This window comes from Mastacembelus armatus, chromosome 6 (genome assembly GCF_900324485.2).
Source record: "Mastacembelus armatus chromosome 6, fMasArm1.2, whole genome shotgun sequence".
NCBI classification, from domain to species: domain Eukaryota; kingdom Metazoa; phylum Chordata; class Actinopteri; order Synbranchiformes; family Mastacembelidae; genus Mastacembelus; species Mastacembelus armatus.
Genome location: NC_046638.1, coordinates 7,546,268 through 7,563,510, shown reverse-complemented (window position 1 = coordinate 7,563,510; position 17,243 = coordinate 7,546,268). Strand labels below are relative to the sequence as shown.

At 39.0% G+C, this 17,243-nt stretch overlaps 2 protein-coding genes across 2 annotated transcripts; both read left to right on the top strand.

Moving 5' to 3' along the window:
• Positions 1 to 1,246: 1,246 nt before the first annotated feature.
• On the top strand, positions 1,247 to 8,909 carry nt5dc3 (5'-nucleotidase domain containing 3). Its single transcript, XM_026310700.1, has 14 exons — positions 1,247 to 1,607; positions 2,421 to 2,605; positions 2,839 to 2,913; positions 3,031 to 3,086; positions 3,346 to 3,436; positions 3,520 to 3,657; positions 4,444 to 4,504; positions 4,712 to 4,814; positions 5,331 to 5,432; positions 5,618 to 5,699; positions 5,804 to 5,890; positions 7,124 to 7,264; positions 7,380 to 7,444; positions 7,565 to 8,909. The coding sequence occupies exons 1-14, from the start codon at positions 1,346 to 1,348 to the stop codon at positions 7,827 to 7,829; spliced, it is 1,713 nt and encodes a 570-aa protein (XP_026166485.1). The 5' UTR covers positions 1,247 to 1,345; the 3' UTR covers positions 7,830 to 8,909.
• Positions 8,910 to 9,332: 423 nt separating this feature from the next.
• On the top strand, positions 9,333 to 11,050 carry parietopsin. The gene is made up of 4 exons (XM_026311142.1): positions 9,333 to 9,684; positions 10,078 to 10,406; positions 10,532 to 10,777; positions 10,922 to 11,050. The coding sequence occupies exons 1-4, from the start codon at positions 9,333 to 9,335 to the stop codon at positions 11,048 to 11,050; spliced, it is 1,056 nt and encodes a 351-aa protein (XP_026166927.1).
• The last annotated feature ends 6,193 nt before the right edge of the window (positions 11,051 to 17,243 follow it).

Sequence of the window (17,243 nt, the reverse complement as noted above, 5' to 3'; positions counted from 1 at the left end):
TGCGCACCACGCACAAACTCCGACCAATCACAGCAGCGTCTATGGTACATGCCGACCAATCAGATTCTTCAACATAAGTCAATAACGTAAAATCGTGGCTAGACTTCATTGGACGAGAATGAATAATCAGCACGTCCCTTCCCAAAATGTACCGCTCACTGTGGAGAAAACATGTTAATTCAACTCTCATTTTCTTATGCAATGTCACAGCAAAATGTCACACAGAAGCCTCGAGACATTGATGTTTTATGGCTCTATTATTCATCATTTTTATTTCAATCTATGTTAGTCTCTAAAATACATGTGTGGTGTAGAATTTAGGCGATCTGTGATGTTTTTCCAATAAATATATACTGCTATAAACACACAGTATGTATAATGATTCCTGTTCAGTCAGTCACTTGAAAATGCAGATAAATGGAAATATCTTGCTATTTTTATTTTTACTTTTTGATTTGGTGGAATCACCTGTATATATGGACAAACAGAAATGTGCACATTCATTATTGGGCTTTTGTATTTAACCTATACGTACCTGTGCAGGATCAGGCTACAGGTGTCAAACAGCAGCTAAAGTTACAGTGTGAATAGGTGGAGTGTGTGTGTGTCTGCGTGTGGGATACAGTATGTGTGCGTATGTGTGTATGGAAGTGTAGTGCATTAGTTGTCATTTGCACCAAGAGGGAGAAAATAATAGATGCATATTCATAAATGACAATATAAAGTACTTGGAAATAGGAAATCAAAATCATCATATAGCCTAATAAGACAAACGTTTGAAGCTACCTATCACAATATTGAGACAAACTCAGAACTATTCAGGCAGAATTCATTTCATAAGTATCTGTACTTTAAAGTCTAAATTGACTTCGCATCTCATTTGTTTGACTCAACAGCAAAAACGAAGTAAAAAAATGATAAAGTTCAAAATCTTGATTTACGACATAGACTTTTATTTCCGGCATAAATAAAAATCATCTCACAAAAAACCTAAATACTGACTTATTTATTATTATGTATTATTTTATTTAGCATTAGGTAACGTTAACTTGTCAGTTTTAATTACAGCACATTACACATTACATTACATTACAGTTTTAAACAACAATGGATGGCTTTCTGGGTTATGTATATTTATATATTTTGTATCTGGCTATCTATCTTCATTACAGTACTCCACATGCTTCTGGTCAGAGGCTCTGATTGGCTGCGACCTCTGACGAAAGCGGAAGTGACAGGCCCCGCAACCATTCAGAGAGGCCGTGGTTATTTACAGGGGACTGTGTCAGCCGCATGCAGAGACTACCGCGACCTGAACGCAGGCTGCTCCCCAAAGAACAGAGCCATGGTCCCCCTGTCATTACCCCTGTCGACCCTTCTGAAGCACAGGGACTGTCTGCAGAAGGCGACAGTGTTTTATAATGTTTTACACCAGCGGCCATGGAAACGGGATTTCGGTGCGGTGTCAGCTGGAGTCGGTCAGCTCCTGTCACATCAGCCCACAGCCAAAAACTACGCAGCATCTGTTTGTAGCAGCTCTTCGGACGGCCGGGACACCACAGATAAGCTGTGGTCCGTTTACCATGAGACGAAAAGACAGACGGAAGGTATGAACGGTCATACACATTCATTCTTGAAGACACAGCACTGCTGAACATGCAGAACTGTTGTTATGACTAATGTTTCCAGTGGAGTTATGCACCAGCTATTACACAGCCTCAAATTATATCCGCATTTCTAACAAATCCAGCCTGAAAACCTCGTAGACGAAATAATAGGGACACCTGTGACATCTAATACAGTTTCAATGCAGCAGCCATGCATTTATGTCTATCTTTAAAAACTTACATGCATATTTTTGTTATAGGTATTTTTGCAGGTTGTGGTGTTGCTGTTGTGCATTGCAATAAATATTTCTGTGTTGTGTGAAACCTCTAAATACAATTCAGTACTTCCAAAAGCAGCCAGTTTAATACACCAAGTTTGTTTATCCATCCATCCATCTTCTATACCCGCTTTTCCTGTTCAGGGTCACGGGGATCCGCTGGAGCCTATCCCAGCTCTCTCTCGGGTGGAAGGCAGGGGTACACCCTAGACAGGTCACCAGTCTGTCGCAGGGCCACATATAGACACACAAAGACAGACAACCTCACACACTCACACTCAGTCCTACGGGCAATTTTAGAGTCACCAATCAACCTGACATGCATGTTTTTGGACTGTGGGAGGAAACCGGAGTACCCGGAGTAAACCCACGCAAGCACAGGGAGAACATGCCAAGTTTGTTTATAATTGTGCAAAACTTCTAATTTCTTGATTGAAAGAACCTATTTGTATTATGAAATTCTGATAGACAGTAATGTAATAGTAATAATGACAGTAATGAAAATGAAAATAACCTGGTGTGTCCCTCTGCTCAGATTTGATCCAAGTCATATCCACCAACTCTGTCAACCCTGACACCATTTTTGCCAACAATGAGATGAGCCTGCGAGACATAGAGATCTACGGCTTCGACTATGACTATACCCTGGCGTTCTACTCTAGCCACCTCCACACCCTTATCTTCAACATAGCACGAGACATCCTCATCTCTAAACACAGGGTGTGTGCAGCTGGTCCTTCAAGTGCATTTGTGTCCATACAGACCTAATCAATAATCTCTATCATTAAAATATACACCAATATTTTTAAACAGGCTACAACTATCTCATACCACGCTATTTGTTACTTGCACAGGTGGATCATGGATTCATCTTGTGTTTTTTCCACTTATATTCCTTAGTTGTTTAAAGGTTCAGCACATCTAATTACTTATGTTGTTTAACATCTCATTAGTATCCAGAGGGTCTGCGAAAATATGAGTATATTCCTAATTTTGCAGTAAGAGGTCTTCACTATGATGTTCAGAAGGTGAGGAAGTATTTCCCTATCTAACTGAAAAGTGACACATCTCTAAAAATATTTGCATATTTTCAACTCTAAGCTGAAGATCATTTTTATAAAAATGTATTTCCTGATTTGCAACAGGCACTGTTGATGAAGATAGATGCTTTTCACTACATCCAGCTGGGAACTGTATACAGGTATATGTGCAATGTATTATTTCTCACACAAGGCTAGTGGATAATAAATATTACACTGATGAGAAATGATTCATACAACACTGTTTGAGTATAACATGCTTCTTTTGGCCAGAGAACAGATGCATGTGAATGCAAACAGATTCATGCAAATGCAAAAAAGTATTTAATATGTATTCCATGCAGTCTTTCAGTATTTAAAAGTACAGATTTGATGCTATGGTTGTCTACATGTTTATGATATCTAGTGTTTCTCCTACAGGGGTCTAAATCCAGTTCCGGATGAGGAAGTTATTGCAATGTATGAAGGTTCCCATGTACCTCTAGAGATCATGAGTGACTTCTATGGCAAGGTGATGATCACTGCAACACCTGTATTAACACAGGTGATGTGTAAAAACAAGAGAGTATAATCATGTAAATCACTGTCCTGCAGAGCACTCATGGCCACACCATGAAACAGTTCATGGACATATTCTCCCTGCCTGAGATGACCCTGCTGTCCTGTGTCAATGACTTCTTCATGAGGCACAACATTGACTACGAGCCAGTCCATCTCTACAAAGACGTAAAGGTAAACTACCCTGGTACTATTCTGCTTCCTTTGGTTGGCGTTTTGGGAAATTGTGATCAGATGATTCAGCAGCACTCTGCTGGATCTCCCAGCCACATGTACATGAATTTCATTGTATTTACAAATTCACGGTGTGCTATGATACTCCTGCCATTCAGTGCCGTTTTAATTATAGCTCTGAAAACCAGTGTCTAAATTTAGTCAAGCAAAGCCGCCTCCAGCCATCTGCGTCTGTTCTCTGGTGGCAGCACTACTTCAGAGGGAGAGGGGAGAGAAATTCATGCTGTGCTCCCTTTGAGGGCAGCTGTCCTGCTGGTCCTGTCAGTGTGACAGTGTAATGTTTCTGACAGTCACTTTTATTAAAACCCATCATGAACACACTGTTCTGTGAACACCTCTTATATCTATTCAAGGCACCCGTCTTAATCTTTTTTGTTTCTACTATTAACTATGACCCCACTGTTTTTTAATCTTTTGACTTATGTCAGCATGAAATTGTAAAAAAATAAACGTTAGGTTTGCCTTGAAATGCCCCACTCTGTTCACCCATTCAGGGAGCAGAAGTTAAGTGTTGGAAACATTCTCTGTGTCTCACCAAAGTAACTAAACTCCAGGCTCTGCTTTCTTCATATTTCATTTGTATTCACAGATGCACTTTCTTTGTGCTTCCAAGTCAACTGTTTATATATACAGAGAAAAGTGTTGCTACTGGAGCTGAATGCTAACATTGTGTTACTGAAGTCATGACTTCCTGGCTGAGGGCTGTTTACGTTTTCCTCTTCATAGGAAGCCATTAGAGATGTTCACGTAAAGGGAATTATGTACCGAGCAGTGGAGGCAGATATTGGTAATGTTCTTTGATTTCTATTACTTTCTTTGAACTAATGGAAAAAAAATTATACTGCCACATCTGAGCTGCTGCCAAAGCGTAAAAATTGATTTAGAAATAATGAGTCTATGAGATACAAATAAAAAGCTTGCTTTGTTTGCATATTTTATATCAATATCAGCCCCCATGCACTCTTTCTCTTTTTATTTGTCTCTTATTTTTCAGAGAAATATGTTTGCTATGGTGAGCAAAGCCATGCTGTGCTGAAGAAGCTGTCAGAGCATGGAAAAAAGATGTTCCTCATTACCAATAGTCCTTTTGACTTTGTGTAAGTGTGAGCAATCAGAGTGCAAATGTTTGTTGACATGGTAAATTAAAAATACCATGTATTGGTGTACAAATATTTAATTAATGCCACTGTATAATGTCTCACCTTTTATGGATGGGCAGCCTCACATCAAAGGGCTTTCTGTTCGCAAGCATTTGTAATTCATTGTAAGTCATTGCCTCTGAGCCTCTTTTGAGGTCAGGGCTGATTGCAAAAATGACCAGCTATGCGTATCCAACCTCAAATAGCTTCCTAGTAGCAAAAGACATTAAACTTATGCCCTTGATTTAACAGCTTGTCTATTCATTCAGTCATCATGGCAACACAACATGCTGTAGCCAAAGTAAAGATAACATGGCAGTTTTACTGAGTTTAGCAAAAGGTGGACATACTGTTATAAATGTTTACATCACTATCATTCACATTCATTCAGGTATTTGTCATTGTATCCTCATGATGAGCTTTAAGATGGTGTTGACAAGGTAATATCTTGATTTTTTTTTTTTTTCTCCTCAGGAACCGAGGAATGACCTACATTGTAGGGAAGGACTGGAGGGAGCTATTTGATGTTGTTATTGTTCAAGCCGACAAACCTAGTTTCTTCAATGACAGGAGAAAGTAAGTGTCTTTGAGTCCGCAATTCATACTATGTCCATGTTATACCTTCTTTATGCCACTAGGGGCCTCACTAGTCCACAACATTCACCCGTAGACTGTATATTATTTATACACAAGATGTACATATATATGCGTATGTGGAGATGTTAATATCATCAGTAAGATCTTTGTGTATTTTTGCAAAGACCGTTCAGGCGAGTGACAGACAAAGGCGCATTGCTGTGGGATAGGATTCACAGGTTGGACAAAGGGCAGATCTACAAACAGGTAATGCGCCAGGAAATTACCATGACATGCCAGATTAACACCTGTGACAAATTACTCCTTCTAAACCACATGGTTTAATATATGTGTCTGTTTGATCGCTGCAGGGAAACCTTTATGAGTTCCTGCGGCTCACTGGCTGGAGGGGATCAAAAGTGCTTTACTTTGGTGATCACATCTACAGCGACTTGGCAGTAAGCAGCATCTAGGCATATTTAAAACAAAGGACTCAATATAAGTACACAAAACACGGTAGTGTGTAAGATATTTATTTTTCGATATTATAACCAAAGAAGGAAGCAATGCTTTGACCATGCTCCATTTAAGGTGTGTGTTTTGCTAGAACTCGAAGAGCTTATCCTAACTCTGCTCATAGCTATTGAGGGAAAAGAATAACAATACTGAAATAACTGGGTTGAGCATTGAACCACAGTTATTATAGCTCTGCACTGGGTTTGGCCAACAGACATTTTAATGAGTGTCAGTGTCTCCTGATATGTCACACCTACACACATCTATTATAGTAAGGATCACTGTAGTTAATTTACCGTTTTTACCTGTAACCTAGCAACTCTCCAACAGCTGTGCCTCATCTACATTAAACAAACCAGCATCATTTTTTACTGCGTCATAATAAATTGTTATAACTTGAACATCTGAATGTCTGTCTGATCAGTTGCAAATGGCGATAATGAAAGACGGGGTTTACATCTTTGGCATAATGCCTGGCTGATGGCAGACAGCCAGCTGTCGAACCTGTTGTCTTGCTTATTTAGAGAGATAGAACATGGCATATAAGGTTTGCACCAGCCACAGCTTGCAGTCAGCCTTTCTGGCTGTAGGATGAAATCATTATTGCAAGTGGACACAGAGCCGAAGCATCTCTGCATTGCTAATGAGTTTCAAGGGAGGGAGGGATAAATAAATAATTGATTTCTGATTTAAGCAGTTTTATTAAGGAATCCAAATGCACAAAATCCAAAAGGATGCTCTCACTACCCTGGATCCATTTCAACTGGGGCTTTTAATCCAGTATATCTCTCATGGAACAGATACAGATTCCGTTTTAATTGGTGGTGTTTGCACTGGGTCACTCTTCTGTGGATATGTGTGAGTGAGAGAGCGAGAGATTAAGGCTTTAAATCTGTTTTCTTTCAACTCATATCTCCAACTACTTTGACTCGATGTTGTGCTGTCAGAGGTGTCCAATGCAGCTGAGTATGCAACAGTTCTGTGACTGTACAGATACGTTAAGCCTGAAACTCCACTCTATAATTTATAGCGTCTTGTCTTAATTGCTTAAATATTTCATGCAAGACACACAACCCTGACCTCCCACCAAACAAGTGAATTCCTATATTGTTGACAGATCATGTTGTATACAGTACATTGGTTCAAGACCGATCTTCTGGTCATTTGTTCTGCAGGATCTAACACTAAAACATGGCTGGAGGACAGGCGCAATCATCCCTGAGCTTAGGAAGGAGATCAAGATTATGAACACGGAGCAGTATGTGCACGTGATGACGTGGTTACAGTCACTCACTGGTCTTATCGAACAGATGCAGGTCAGGACACTTAAAAACATATGTGTCTTGTCTTCCCTGCAGCTTTTCTTCTTTCCTCTTTTCGCCTCAGTGTTAAAATGTTTGGGCCTAACATCTATGCAATGTTCCCAAACAGGTACACAGGGATCCAGCATCTCAAGCAGTCGTTGATGAGTGGATCAGAGAAAGAGAAGCCATGAAGTAATGGAGATAAATTACTTTTACAGTCAAAAGCAGTTTTGATAATTCTTTGAGAGTGTGTAGAGCTGATCTACCTATATCTTGATGGTATGCATATGTTTTTTTTTTTTTTAAAAACAGGCCACAAACAAAGGACATCTTCAATGCTCAGTTTGGGAGTCTCTTCCGAACGTACCACAATCCCACTTACTTTTCACGTCGTCTGTCTCGCTTTGCTGACATCTACATGGCCTCTATCAGCTGCCTGCTCAACTATGACTTACAGCACACGTTCTTCCCGCGACGCACTCCTCTGCAGCACGAGTCCCCTTTCTGGCCTGAATACAGCCCTGCTGGCCTGAATGTCTCCTCACGTCTGCACAGGTCTAAAGCAGAGTCCGATTAGAGAGAAAGGGAGGTTAACGCAGTTCTTAAAATCTAACTTTTTTTTTTCTCCCCCCAGGCATTGAAATATGGCATATTAGAAAATGCATGCTGCATTTAAATTGTGGATATTTGGTACTATTCATGTAAACTGAACAATATTTATTTAGCTTTAAACTAGTTGTTATAGTTATAGTTATGTATATCCTTTCAAAAAAATCAGCCAGGAACAGTAGATTTTCATCCAGATGGCACATGAAAGAATAAGCATTTTGACATTTTCATTTAAAAATCATTGTGTTTTAGATTTTTATTGCATGTAATATTCCACATTGAAGGCCGTGATTGCTAAAAGGTTTGTATGTCTGTGTGCATTTCTGTGCGTATGAGAAGGTTATGTTGATGCAAAAATGATGTGTTTACAAAGTTTTTAAAAAATGGGGTGTAGTCTCATTAAGTTTGTCATAGTGGATCTCTGCAGTGCAGTTTGTACATCCTGCTTAAAGATGACCTTTGCCTTTTCTTATCCTTTGCATCTGTAAAAGTGTAAGAGCTGGTGAAATATTCAGATGTGAGATTTACTTTATGAACTCTGTTGCCTTAATATTTCGTTCACATTACTGTAATGTATATATTTTTGTAAAAGCCTATCATTTATGGTAATCTTTTTACATTTTCTTGGAGCTGCACATTGTGATGTCCGCATTGCATACTGATGTTCTGAGATCTTTCTTTTAAGTTTTACACATCATGGCCTGTATGTCTTATCTTAGCAGAGGAGAAATGTTAATATTTGTCAGAAACAGAAAAAGAAATAGAACATCACTGCTATATTTAGCATGAGTGCTGCTATTTGATCTGTGAAGGCATCATTGACTTTCTAGAGTTTGACACTTTGCAGAAAATGTGTGAAATGTTTTCACAAGGGCTGGAACGAAGGCTTGAAAATCTGGAATCATAGCGTTTTTTAATGAATGAACAAAGGGAATTCTTAAATAACAGTGGCCTCAACCAAGACCTCATGGTTTGTGTTTTTGTAGTTTTAAATGTGTTGCTGAAGTGTATTTTTATTTGACTTTTTATTAAAATGGAAATGGATTAATGACTGTGTCTATGTTATTAATTTAAACAATTTGACATGATGGGATAATGTATTGAGATTTAATTAGCTGCTATGTGTTTAAGAGTGTTTTCTATAAACAACAAAATAAGAAATATTTCATAATTTCTCTGTTAATTTTGAGCACTGTTTCTCCTTTCCAACTTTCCAATTACCATTATAGCAGTAGGTTTATTTGGATTAATCCCTCCAAATCGTGTTATGGATCAATTTCCCATATTGCATTGCATCTCTGTCAGGCAGGTGCACAATCTGAGATCTTGGAAAATAAGAAAAGCCAAGTGATTTAACTGGGGATCTGAAACGATAAGATCAATGACGCTGGGTCCTGAGCTAAGCAAAGTGCACAGGTTCACAGTCTGGCCCCACAGTCGATTGACCACAGCTCAACTTCACTTAGTCACCATGGACAACAACAGCACGCCATGGAGCTCCCAGTCTCAAGCTTCATCCATTCACGCCGAGCTGGTGACTGTGGCACCCACCATCTTCCCTCGGGTGGGCTACAGTGTCCTTTCTTTCCTCATGTTCATTAACACAGTGTTATCGGTTTTTAACAACTGTCTGGTCATAATCGTGATAGTGAGGAATCCGTCTCTCCTCCAGCCTATGAACATTTTTATCCTCAGCCTCGCTGTGTCTGACCTCATGATAGGCCTGTGCGGCTCGCTGGTTGTCACCATCACTAACTACCATGGCTCCTTCTTTATTGGCCACAAAGCCTGTGTGTTTCAAGGATTTGCAGTCAATTATTTTGGTAAGTGGAGTTGTGAGAGAGCAGTTTGTTTTATAAAGGCTGTACAGACCAATGTACTTTTCTGTCTGTCTGGGGTTTAAAAAAATACAGACTAAAAGACTTTTTGTTTGTTCAGTTTGTCATTGAAGGAGTTCGAGCTGAACTAAAATGTTTACTTTCTGTGTCTTTGGTTTCTTTTGTTTATTTCTTAAATCATTTATTAATTAAGTAAAAGGCCCATTTTCTACCTTTTTTTAGATTCTTCACTTGCATTTTATGGTCTGCATTCACAGATGTAATTTGTCTATTGTCTTCAGACAAAAACATGCAGTGAAAATCTTCAGATAAAGCTAGTGAATGGATGTATAGTTTTGGTTTAAAGTTTTGGTTGTCAAATGTGTTTCTCTTTCCCAGGTCTGGTGTCTCTCTGCACTTTGACCCTGCTCGCCTATGAGCGGTACAATGTGGTATGTAAGCCAAGAGCTGGTTTAAAGTTGAGCATGCAGAGGTGCGTCATCGGCCTTGTGTTTGTCTGGGTCTTCTGCTTGTTTTGGGCCGTGACTCCACTACTCGGCTGGAGCTCCTACGGTCCTGAGGGAGTCCAGACCTCCTGCTCTCTGGCTTGGGAGGACAGATCCTGGAGCAACTACAGCTATCTGATCTTCTACACACTCCTGTGCTTCATTGTCCCTGTAGTTGTGATCATCTACTGCTACTCCAAAGTGCTCACGTCCATGAATAAGGTGAATTCCATTATAGCAATATTTCAAATTCATATATCCAACCTCATCTGTTTGCAATCTACCAACTGCCCACTGAAACAAGATAATAGCTTTTAATGTGGGTGAAATTTGTCTTCTGCTCATAGCTGAACAGGAGTATAGAGCTCCAGGGTGGGCGTTCCAGCCAAAAGGAGAATGATCATGCCATTAGTATGGTCCTGGCCATGATTATAGCGTTTTTTCTTTGCTGGCTACCCTACACGGCATTGTCAGTGGTGGTAGTTGTAGATCCAGAGCTCCACATCAGTCCACTGGTTGCCACCATGCCAATGTATTTTGCTAAGACCAGCCCTGTCTATAATCCCATCATCTACTTCCTTTCCAACAAGCAGGTATGTAAGCAGCTAAAGTGTGTAACTAGTATGAATCTGAGATGCAGAGGCACAATCAAAATATATTTTCAAACACCTTAATGCCTGAAAACAATGTTCATACATTTTCCTGGCAGCATGTTGATGTGTTTCTATACTTACCAGTTTCGTGATTCCACTCTGGAGGTGCTGTCATGCGGCTGCTACATCCCCCACGGACCAACAAGTGTCGGCATCAACATGCGCTCCTTAAGCAGGACCAGCAACATGCGCAGCAAGGTGTTGCCTCTCTGATTTTCTCCTGCAATAACATAAGAGCTGCCTTGATTATCAGTGTTTGTTGGTGACTCATCAGGGACACAGGCCTGCACATCTCTAGGCTGAGGTCTCACGGAGAGGTCTTCACTGTAGCCAGATCACAACAGATCCAGCTCAGACTTAAAGCTGATATTCAGATGGTGGACAGAATAAAAAGGAATCGTTAGAACATGCAGTAATGCAACATAACTCAATATAACTGAACACTGCTTATTATGTTCACTCCTTATTTTGCCTAATTTCTTTTTGAGACTATGTTGTTTTGGTATTTTATCAAATTGTTTTATAGTTGTGTTAGTGTCCTTAGCTTTTGTTCTAGAAGAGTATTCGGTGTGTTTAAATGAACTCTTACTGTTTTTTCCATTGATGTTTGCCAGCATGTGTGAATATGGGGGACTAGCAAAAAAGTAACAAGATTTTAATCGTAGTTTCAATCTGTAGTTTGCTATTTACTAAATGCATTTTTAACTAAACTAGGTGAGTGAAACACAGCCGGAGGGCAGAGAGACACTGTAGGAAAGGAAAATCTTTGACCTCTGACTTTTTGTTCATATATAAAATACACTGGACCATGAAATGCGAGAAGGCAATTCCTCCTTTCTGAAACACAGTTAAATGTTAAACATTTTCAGGCTGTTGTGTAATGAAATATTGATTCATACAAACAGCAGACCATGCAGCCCTTTTTATATTTCAAGGCCCTTTCTAGAACAAATGCTCTGATTTTATGTAAGATGTAATACACAGCATCTTTTCTTATGTAAATAAATAAAATTAAAGCCAACATTAGTCAGCTTCATTCTCTAATTAACACAGGCAGCTGGGCCAAATAGTTTTATTTATTGTGGATTATGCAAGAAATTCTGCTTTCTGCCAAGGCTCACTTTCCAAACATATCCTGCACGGAGTATAACTTTAGACTGCTGGAGTGTATGGAGAATTTCACTCACAACCACACTCACAGGATTTATTCAGTGCAATTATTTTTAGGTGCAGGAAAAGCTAAGGCGACATAATATTCTAAAATCAGTTCTGCAAAATTGCAAAACTCACATTAGAAACACATTCAGATGCACTTGTCAAGAAACGTGCTGCACATCTCACCACGTGTAAGTTTTAATAATGGGGAGTGAGTTGGTAAAAAAAAAAACAAACAAACTTTTCTTAATTAGCCTGCTCTGTGGTCTGGCATTTTTGCATTTGTATTATTTCATATGTATTTTTAATCTTTATACATTTCAGAGGGGATTAGACAGTTCAGAGGAGAGTGAACTAATGACAAAATCTCTGGGCCGCATTCAAACACATGGCACACGCCTGAGCTCTTACTGAGTCAGCAGAAAGAAGATTAATATGCATCAGTGAATAAAGATGAAGCAAAAGAACACAAAGAGAATGTTAGCTGTTAGTGCTAACAGGATTATGTTTTTTTAAATTTTTAATTAAAATTATTATTTTTTTGTTTTGGAATCATCCTTTTGAAGTTAGGATTTGTTATATGTTAAATATTATATCTTGGTGTGTTGGTAAAAATAGAACGTTTAAAACTACAGTAATATTATAAATTAGAATCAATTCTAAATAAAGTATATTTACCTTGCAACTGCTCATTTCTCAGTTTACAGAGGTTCAGTGAATGGTTTTGTGCTTTGCCAGAATTTCTTTTCCAGAATGTCCAGTTTTAATCTGCAGTTTACAATTTTTATGGAGGGTCAAGAGGAAAATGTTTTGTCTTCATGTTGATCTAATCCCAGATTGTGACATAGTCCACTCACGTGCACATTTGAAAGAAAGAACACTTCACACTTCACCTCCAAACAGGATTACACAGTATCATGCTATAATCCTGCAGCATGACCCCCTTTATTTTCTGAGCCAATTCAGCTCCCAATCCATCTGGCATGCTTAACACAAAGCTTTTAACCTTTGTGAATTACTGTAATAAATGAAATGGGCAGCTGCTCAACGCACACATATGCACATCATATGCAATCCAGTGGGGTAATGTCATCATTATGATTTCAGCTTTAAGCTTCTTCTTGGCTTTTTAAAGTTAGCCATAGGATTGAGACAAATGTGACGCAACTACTTTTCTAACAAGCATCCTTTTTTCCATTTGTCTCTGCTGTGAATACACAGCACAGACTTTTAATGAATGTGAACACTGAGGACTCCCAGGTGACCTGCTGGTGCTGCGGAGTGATAATGAAAAGGGCGGATACTTGTCCAAGCTGCAGGTTCATCCATTAAGATTATTCATCAGTGGAGAATCACTTGGTGAAAAGAGAAGCAGACTTAATGCATGTTTGCCGAGCTTAGAAAGAATTAAGATGCAGAACTAAACATGGTGACACTCTAAACCTGGAGATGAGAGACGAGCCTACACCTGCATGGGACTCTGGGAACAACACCATTTGGGAGGAATACACTGACATCGCTTTTGTAGTTGCAAATGGTTTAATCCTGTTGGTAACGTCTATTGTGGGGATTGCTGCAAATGTTTTTGTATTACTGGCAGTATATCACCAGAAATCACTGCAAACCTCGAACAATGCACTAGTGGTGAATCTCGCAATTATAGACATTCTGCGATGTGTAATTGACTGCCCCATTCTTTTAACAATCCTTATGGTTGTGTATCAAAGAGGACACGTGGACAACTCGATTTGTGATACACAAGTGGCCTCTTTCTCTTTCAGCTGCTGTATCCAGCTGTTAACGCTGGCGTGCATAAGTGCAGAGAGATACCAGGCCATCACACAGCCCTTCAAAACTAGTCAACGAAGAAAAAGGATTACTATACTGATCCCTCTAACTTGGACCTTGGCTATTCTGGTGGCTATTTTTTGTCTTATATTTGTGAAAGACTCACCTGTGAATGTGAAATGCATAGGATCACAAAGCGAAACGTTATCCTCCTATGACACATTTGGACTTTACATGCTGCTCCCACTCTGGGCAGTTTGCTTTGGTGTCATCACTGGATTCTACTCTCGCATATTCGTCCATGTAAGATCACACAATAGAAAAATATTTGACAAAGGTACTTCTGAGCTTTCAAAAAAAGATAAAAAAGAACAAAAAGAGAAGAAAGAAGAAATTGCAACAGTGGAAGATGGATACGGAAAGTCAGAGCAAAACCAGACTATAAGCAAAAGTGCTGCTCAACTGGAGCTGGTGACAGAACCTGAAGCAAATTCATCCAAGAAAGATTTTTCAGCTGCTGTACCGACCTCAGCAAATGCTCCACAAAGCATCTCCACAAGTCCAGAATATAAGGAAGGATTAACCAATGCAGTGGAGATAACTGACTTGGAAGCAGCACAATCTAGCCCTTCTGCAGTGCAGATTGAGGACAGTTCTTTTAAAACAGAGGGACCAGAGCAATCCAACCAATGTGTAACTAAAACTGAATCAAAACCGTCAAATGTAGATGATGCTTGTGTTGAGAGCTCAACAACAAAGCCACAGAAGTTGTCAAGCAATTTCGACACAGAAGAACAGCCCAAAGAGATTGTTAAACCTGACAACGCACCCTCTGAAATGAAAGAAGCCAACCCCCACGCTGCATCTCCTGCACAGTTTGAAAACTCTGAATCTATCTCTGCTTTATTGAATGAATCAAAACAAGCTGAGAACAGCTACAGAGAAGAAACTCTGGCTGTTACTACGGTAGATCAAATACCTTCATTAACTCCAGGCTCAGGAAATGCTCCTGAAACAGAAGCTACAAACCAAAATGTGGAGATGGAAGGTGCTGTTTGCATGATGCCTTCAAAAGCAAGTAAAGAAAGAGCAAAAAAGAATAAGGAAAGCAAAATGGCTAAGCGCGCTGGCTATATAATTATAAGCTTCCTGTTATTCTGGCTCCCATTAATCACAACTATCGTGGTGAATTTTGCTGTTAACAAAATCAACAATAAACAGGTAAGCAATGCAGAACAAAGAATGCTAATTTTCCCAGCATTTTTGTACATCACAAAGTGTTTTTGTTTGTAGTAGATGAATATCTGTGCCCTTATAATAGACTGTCCAAATGTTTCATTCCTGTGGACTCAAAAGTTCCAATACATTAGAAGTAAATTTGAGCAGGTGAGTAGCTGAAACGCTTTTACTTGTATTTTCAAGAGCATAAAGGGTCAAAATAGATTACATCTAAATGTTTGATGCATATATAAAACATTTCAGTGACCTTATGTGCACATGCAGTGACCACATATGGGGTGTTATGTTGCAGGTCTATCTAAGGATCTCTAATTTTTTTACAAACCTGTACTATTTTTTCTTTTTCAGATAAAGATCATCCATGATGTGGAGATCCTGTCAGTGTCTGTTGCCTGTATCACATCACTGAGTGACCCAATAATATATGCTGCAGTGAATCCTCAATTTCGGGCAGAGTTTTACAGACTAAAAAATAAAGTTAAATCCGTATTCAGTAAGAAATAATATTTACAGTTGTCCACGTGAGAGACACTACAACAAATGACCATAGTCAAACTTCACAGTGTAACTAAAAATTAAAATGGTTAACATTTGTCTAGTCATTGTTCAAATATTAAAAAAATTAAACCCTGCTTGTCAAAGTGTGAATTTTAATTTTTGTATAGGAGGGCAATTATTTTTTATGATGCTGTGTTATCTTAGATTTTATGCAGTCTGACTTCTCAGCAGTTACTAAACACTGCAGAGGCACTGCACACTGTGAGAAGCAGCCTGGACCAATGCAATCAGCTCAGCAGGGGGGTGCTGCTGAGTTCTCTGTCAAACAGTCACTGAGGCCTGCTTGTCTGTCTCCAGAGACCCTGCAGTCAGGACCCACCACTGAGTCAGTCATGTCCTCACATGTCCGCCAGCAGCACCTAATTATTACCCCATCCCTGTTATTACTGGAGCTGAGCAATCTGGCAAAACATTATGAAATCAACCCAATAAAGTCTTCAAAAAAAAAAAGACATGGGTCATTTAATAGATGTTTCAGTAGAGCTACAGTATTTATTCTATCCACTGCACCAAATGCACAATGTGTGATTATTTGTCCCATTTCCTTACCCTTTATATATGTTCTCCATGACAAGATTTATATCTCATTAAAAGCAAAGTGTTGCTGACTTTACATCAACATACCAGCCTCATTATTTCCTTCCAGTAATCTCATTTTTACGTACAAACATCCAACAAGAAGCAGACATACGTTAATAAAACAGAATTCTGCAATGAAAGCATGCAAATCCTTAATTCAACCAGTTAACAGACAGAAATAGTATGCCAACAACTGTCAACTAAATCTAGAAAGAAGAGGAGGCAACTTCAAATGCGGTTGATAAAGTTCTAACCGAGATATTTACAGTATGAAAAATGTACAAAATGGCCCTTTAACACAGTGAACTCTACCAAGTCTCGACTTTGAATAGTAAAATTTAGGAGGAACTCAATGGCTCAATGTTCAACACTTTCATATGGTTTTCCAGGTCAATATGTTAGGGTTAGTATTAGCTAAGTGTTTTCAAACATTCACTTATATCTCTACCTTGCGACCTAACTAATATGTACCCTGTATACTTCTCAGTATCAATTGTTAATGACTGTGGCTTTCACATAGATCCTTATCAAAATGTCAAATATGTAAGCTAACACAGATTTTGTCATTTTGACTTTCACTTGAACATTTTACAAACATGTCAGGATGCGAAGTATATTTTACTCATCAAGTGATGACACCAACCAGTTAATGAGTCAGTTAATGAATATTCACAACGGTTATTCATTCCTGTGGATGTATGTTTTCTGAATTTACAACAGTGAGGGAACCATTAGAAATCAGTTAACTGAGGGCTTTTAAAACACTCTATATTACTGAGTGGTGAGTGAAGTGAATGCTTCTAAATGTGTAAGTAGACTGATTTAATATTCACAAAGATGTCCTCAGGTAATGAATATGTGTGCTTTATCGTCATCAAGGCCATCGACAGTGACCTTAAAACAACAGCCTTTCCTCCTTTGAACCAGAAGACAACAAATACAACTACATTACATATTCAAAAATAAAGTTTTTTCTCAGGAATTTTAGGCAACAACGAAAACCACACAATCCCAGCACTTGCTCTGCTGTGCTTAATGGAGCAAGATCTTCTAGTCGCTTTTATTCCAAGGCATCCATCCGTATCAT

What these genes read in the sequence shown, in the direction of transcription:
- nt5dc3 (XM_026310700.1), top strand. Translation starts at nt 1,346, where the DNA reads ATGGTCCCCCTGTCATTACCCCTGTCGACCCTTCTGAAGCACAGGGAC. An exon ending in TCCTCATCTCTAAACACAGG is followed by an intron (nt 2,606 to 2,838) that starts GTGTGTGCAGCT and finishes ACATCTCATTAG; the next exon opens with TATCCAGAGGGTCTGCGAAA. An exon ending in AATAGTCCTTTTGACTTTGT is followed by an intron (nt 4,815 to 5,330) that starts GTAAGTGTGAGC and finishes TTTTCTCCTCAG; the next exon opens with GAACCGAGGAATGACCTACA.
- parietopsin (XM_026311142.1), top strand. Translation starts at nt 9,333, where the DNA reads ATGGACAACAACAGCACGCCATGGAGCTCCCAGTCTCAAGCTTCATCC. An exon ending in ATTTGCAGTCAATTATTTTG is followed by an intron (nt 9,685 to 10,077) that starts GTAAGTGGAGTT and finishes TCTCTTTCCCAG; the next exon opens with GTCTGGTGTCTCTCTGCACT. An exon ending in ACTTCCTTTCCAACAAGCAG is followed by an intron (nt 10,778 to 10,921) that starts GTATGTAAGCAG and finishes TATACTTACCAG; the next exon opens with TTTCGTGATTCCACTCTGGA.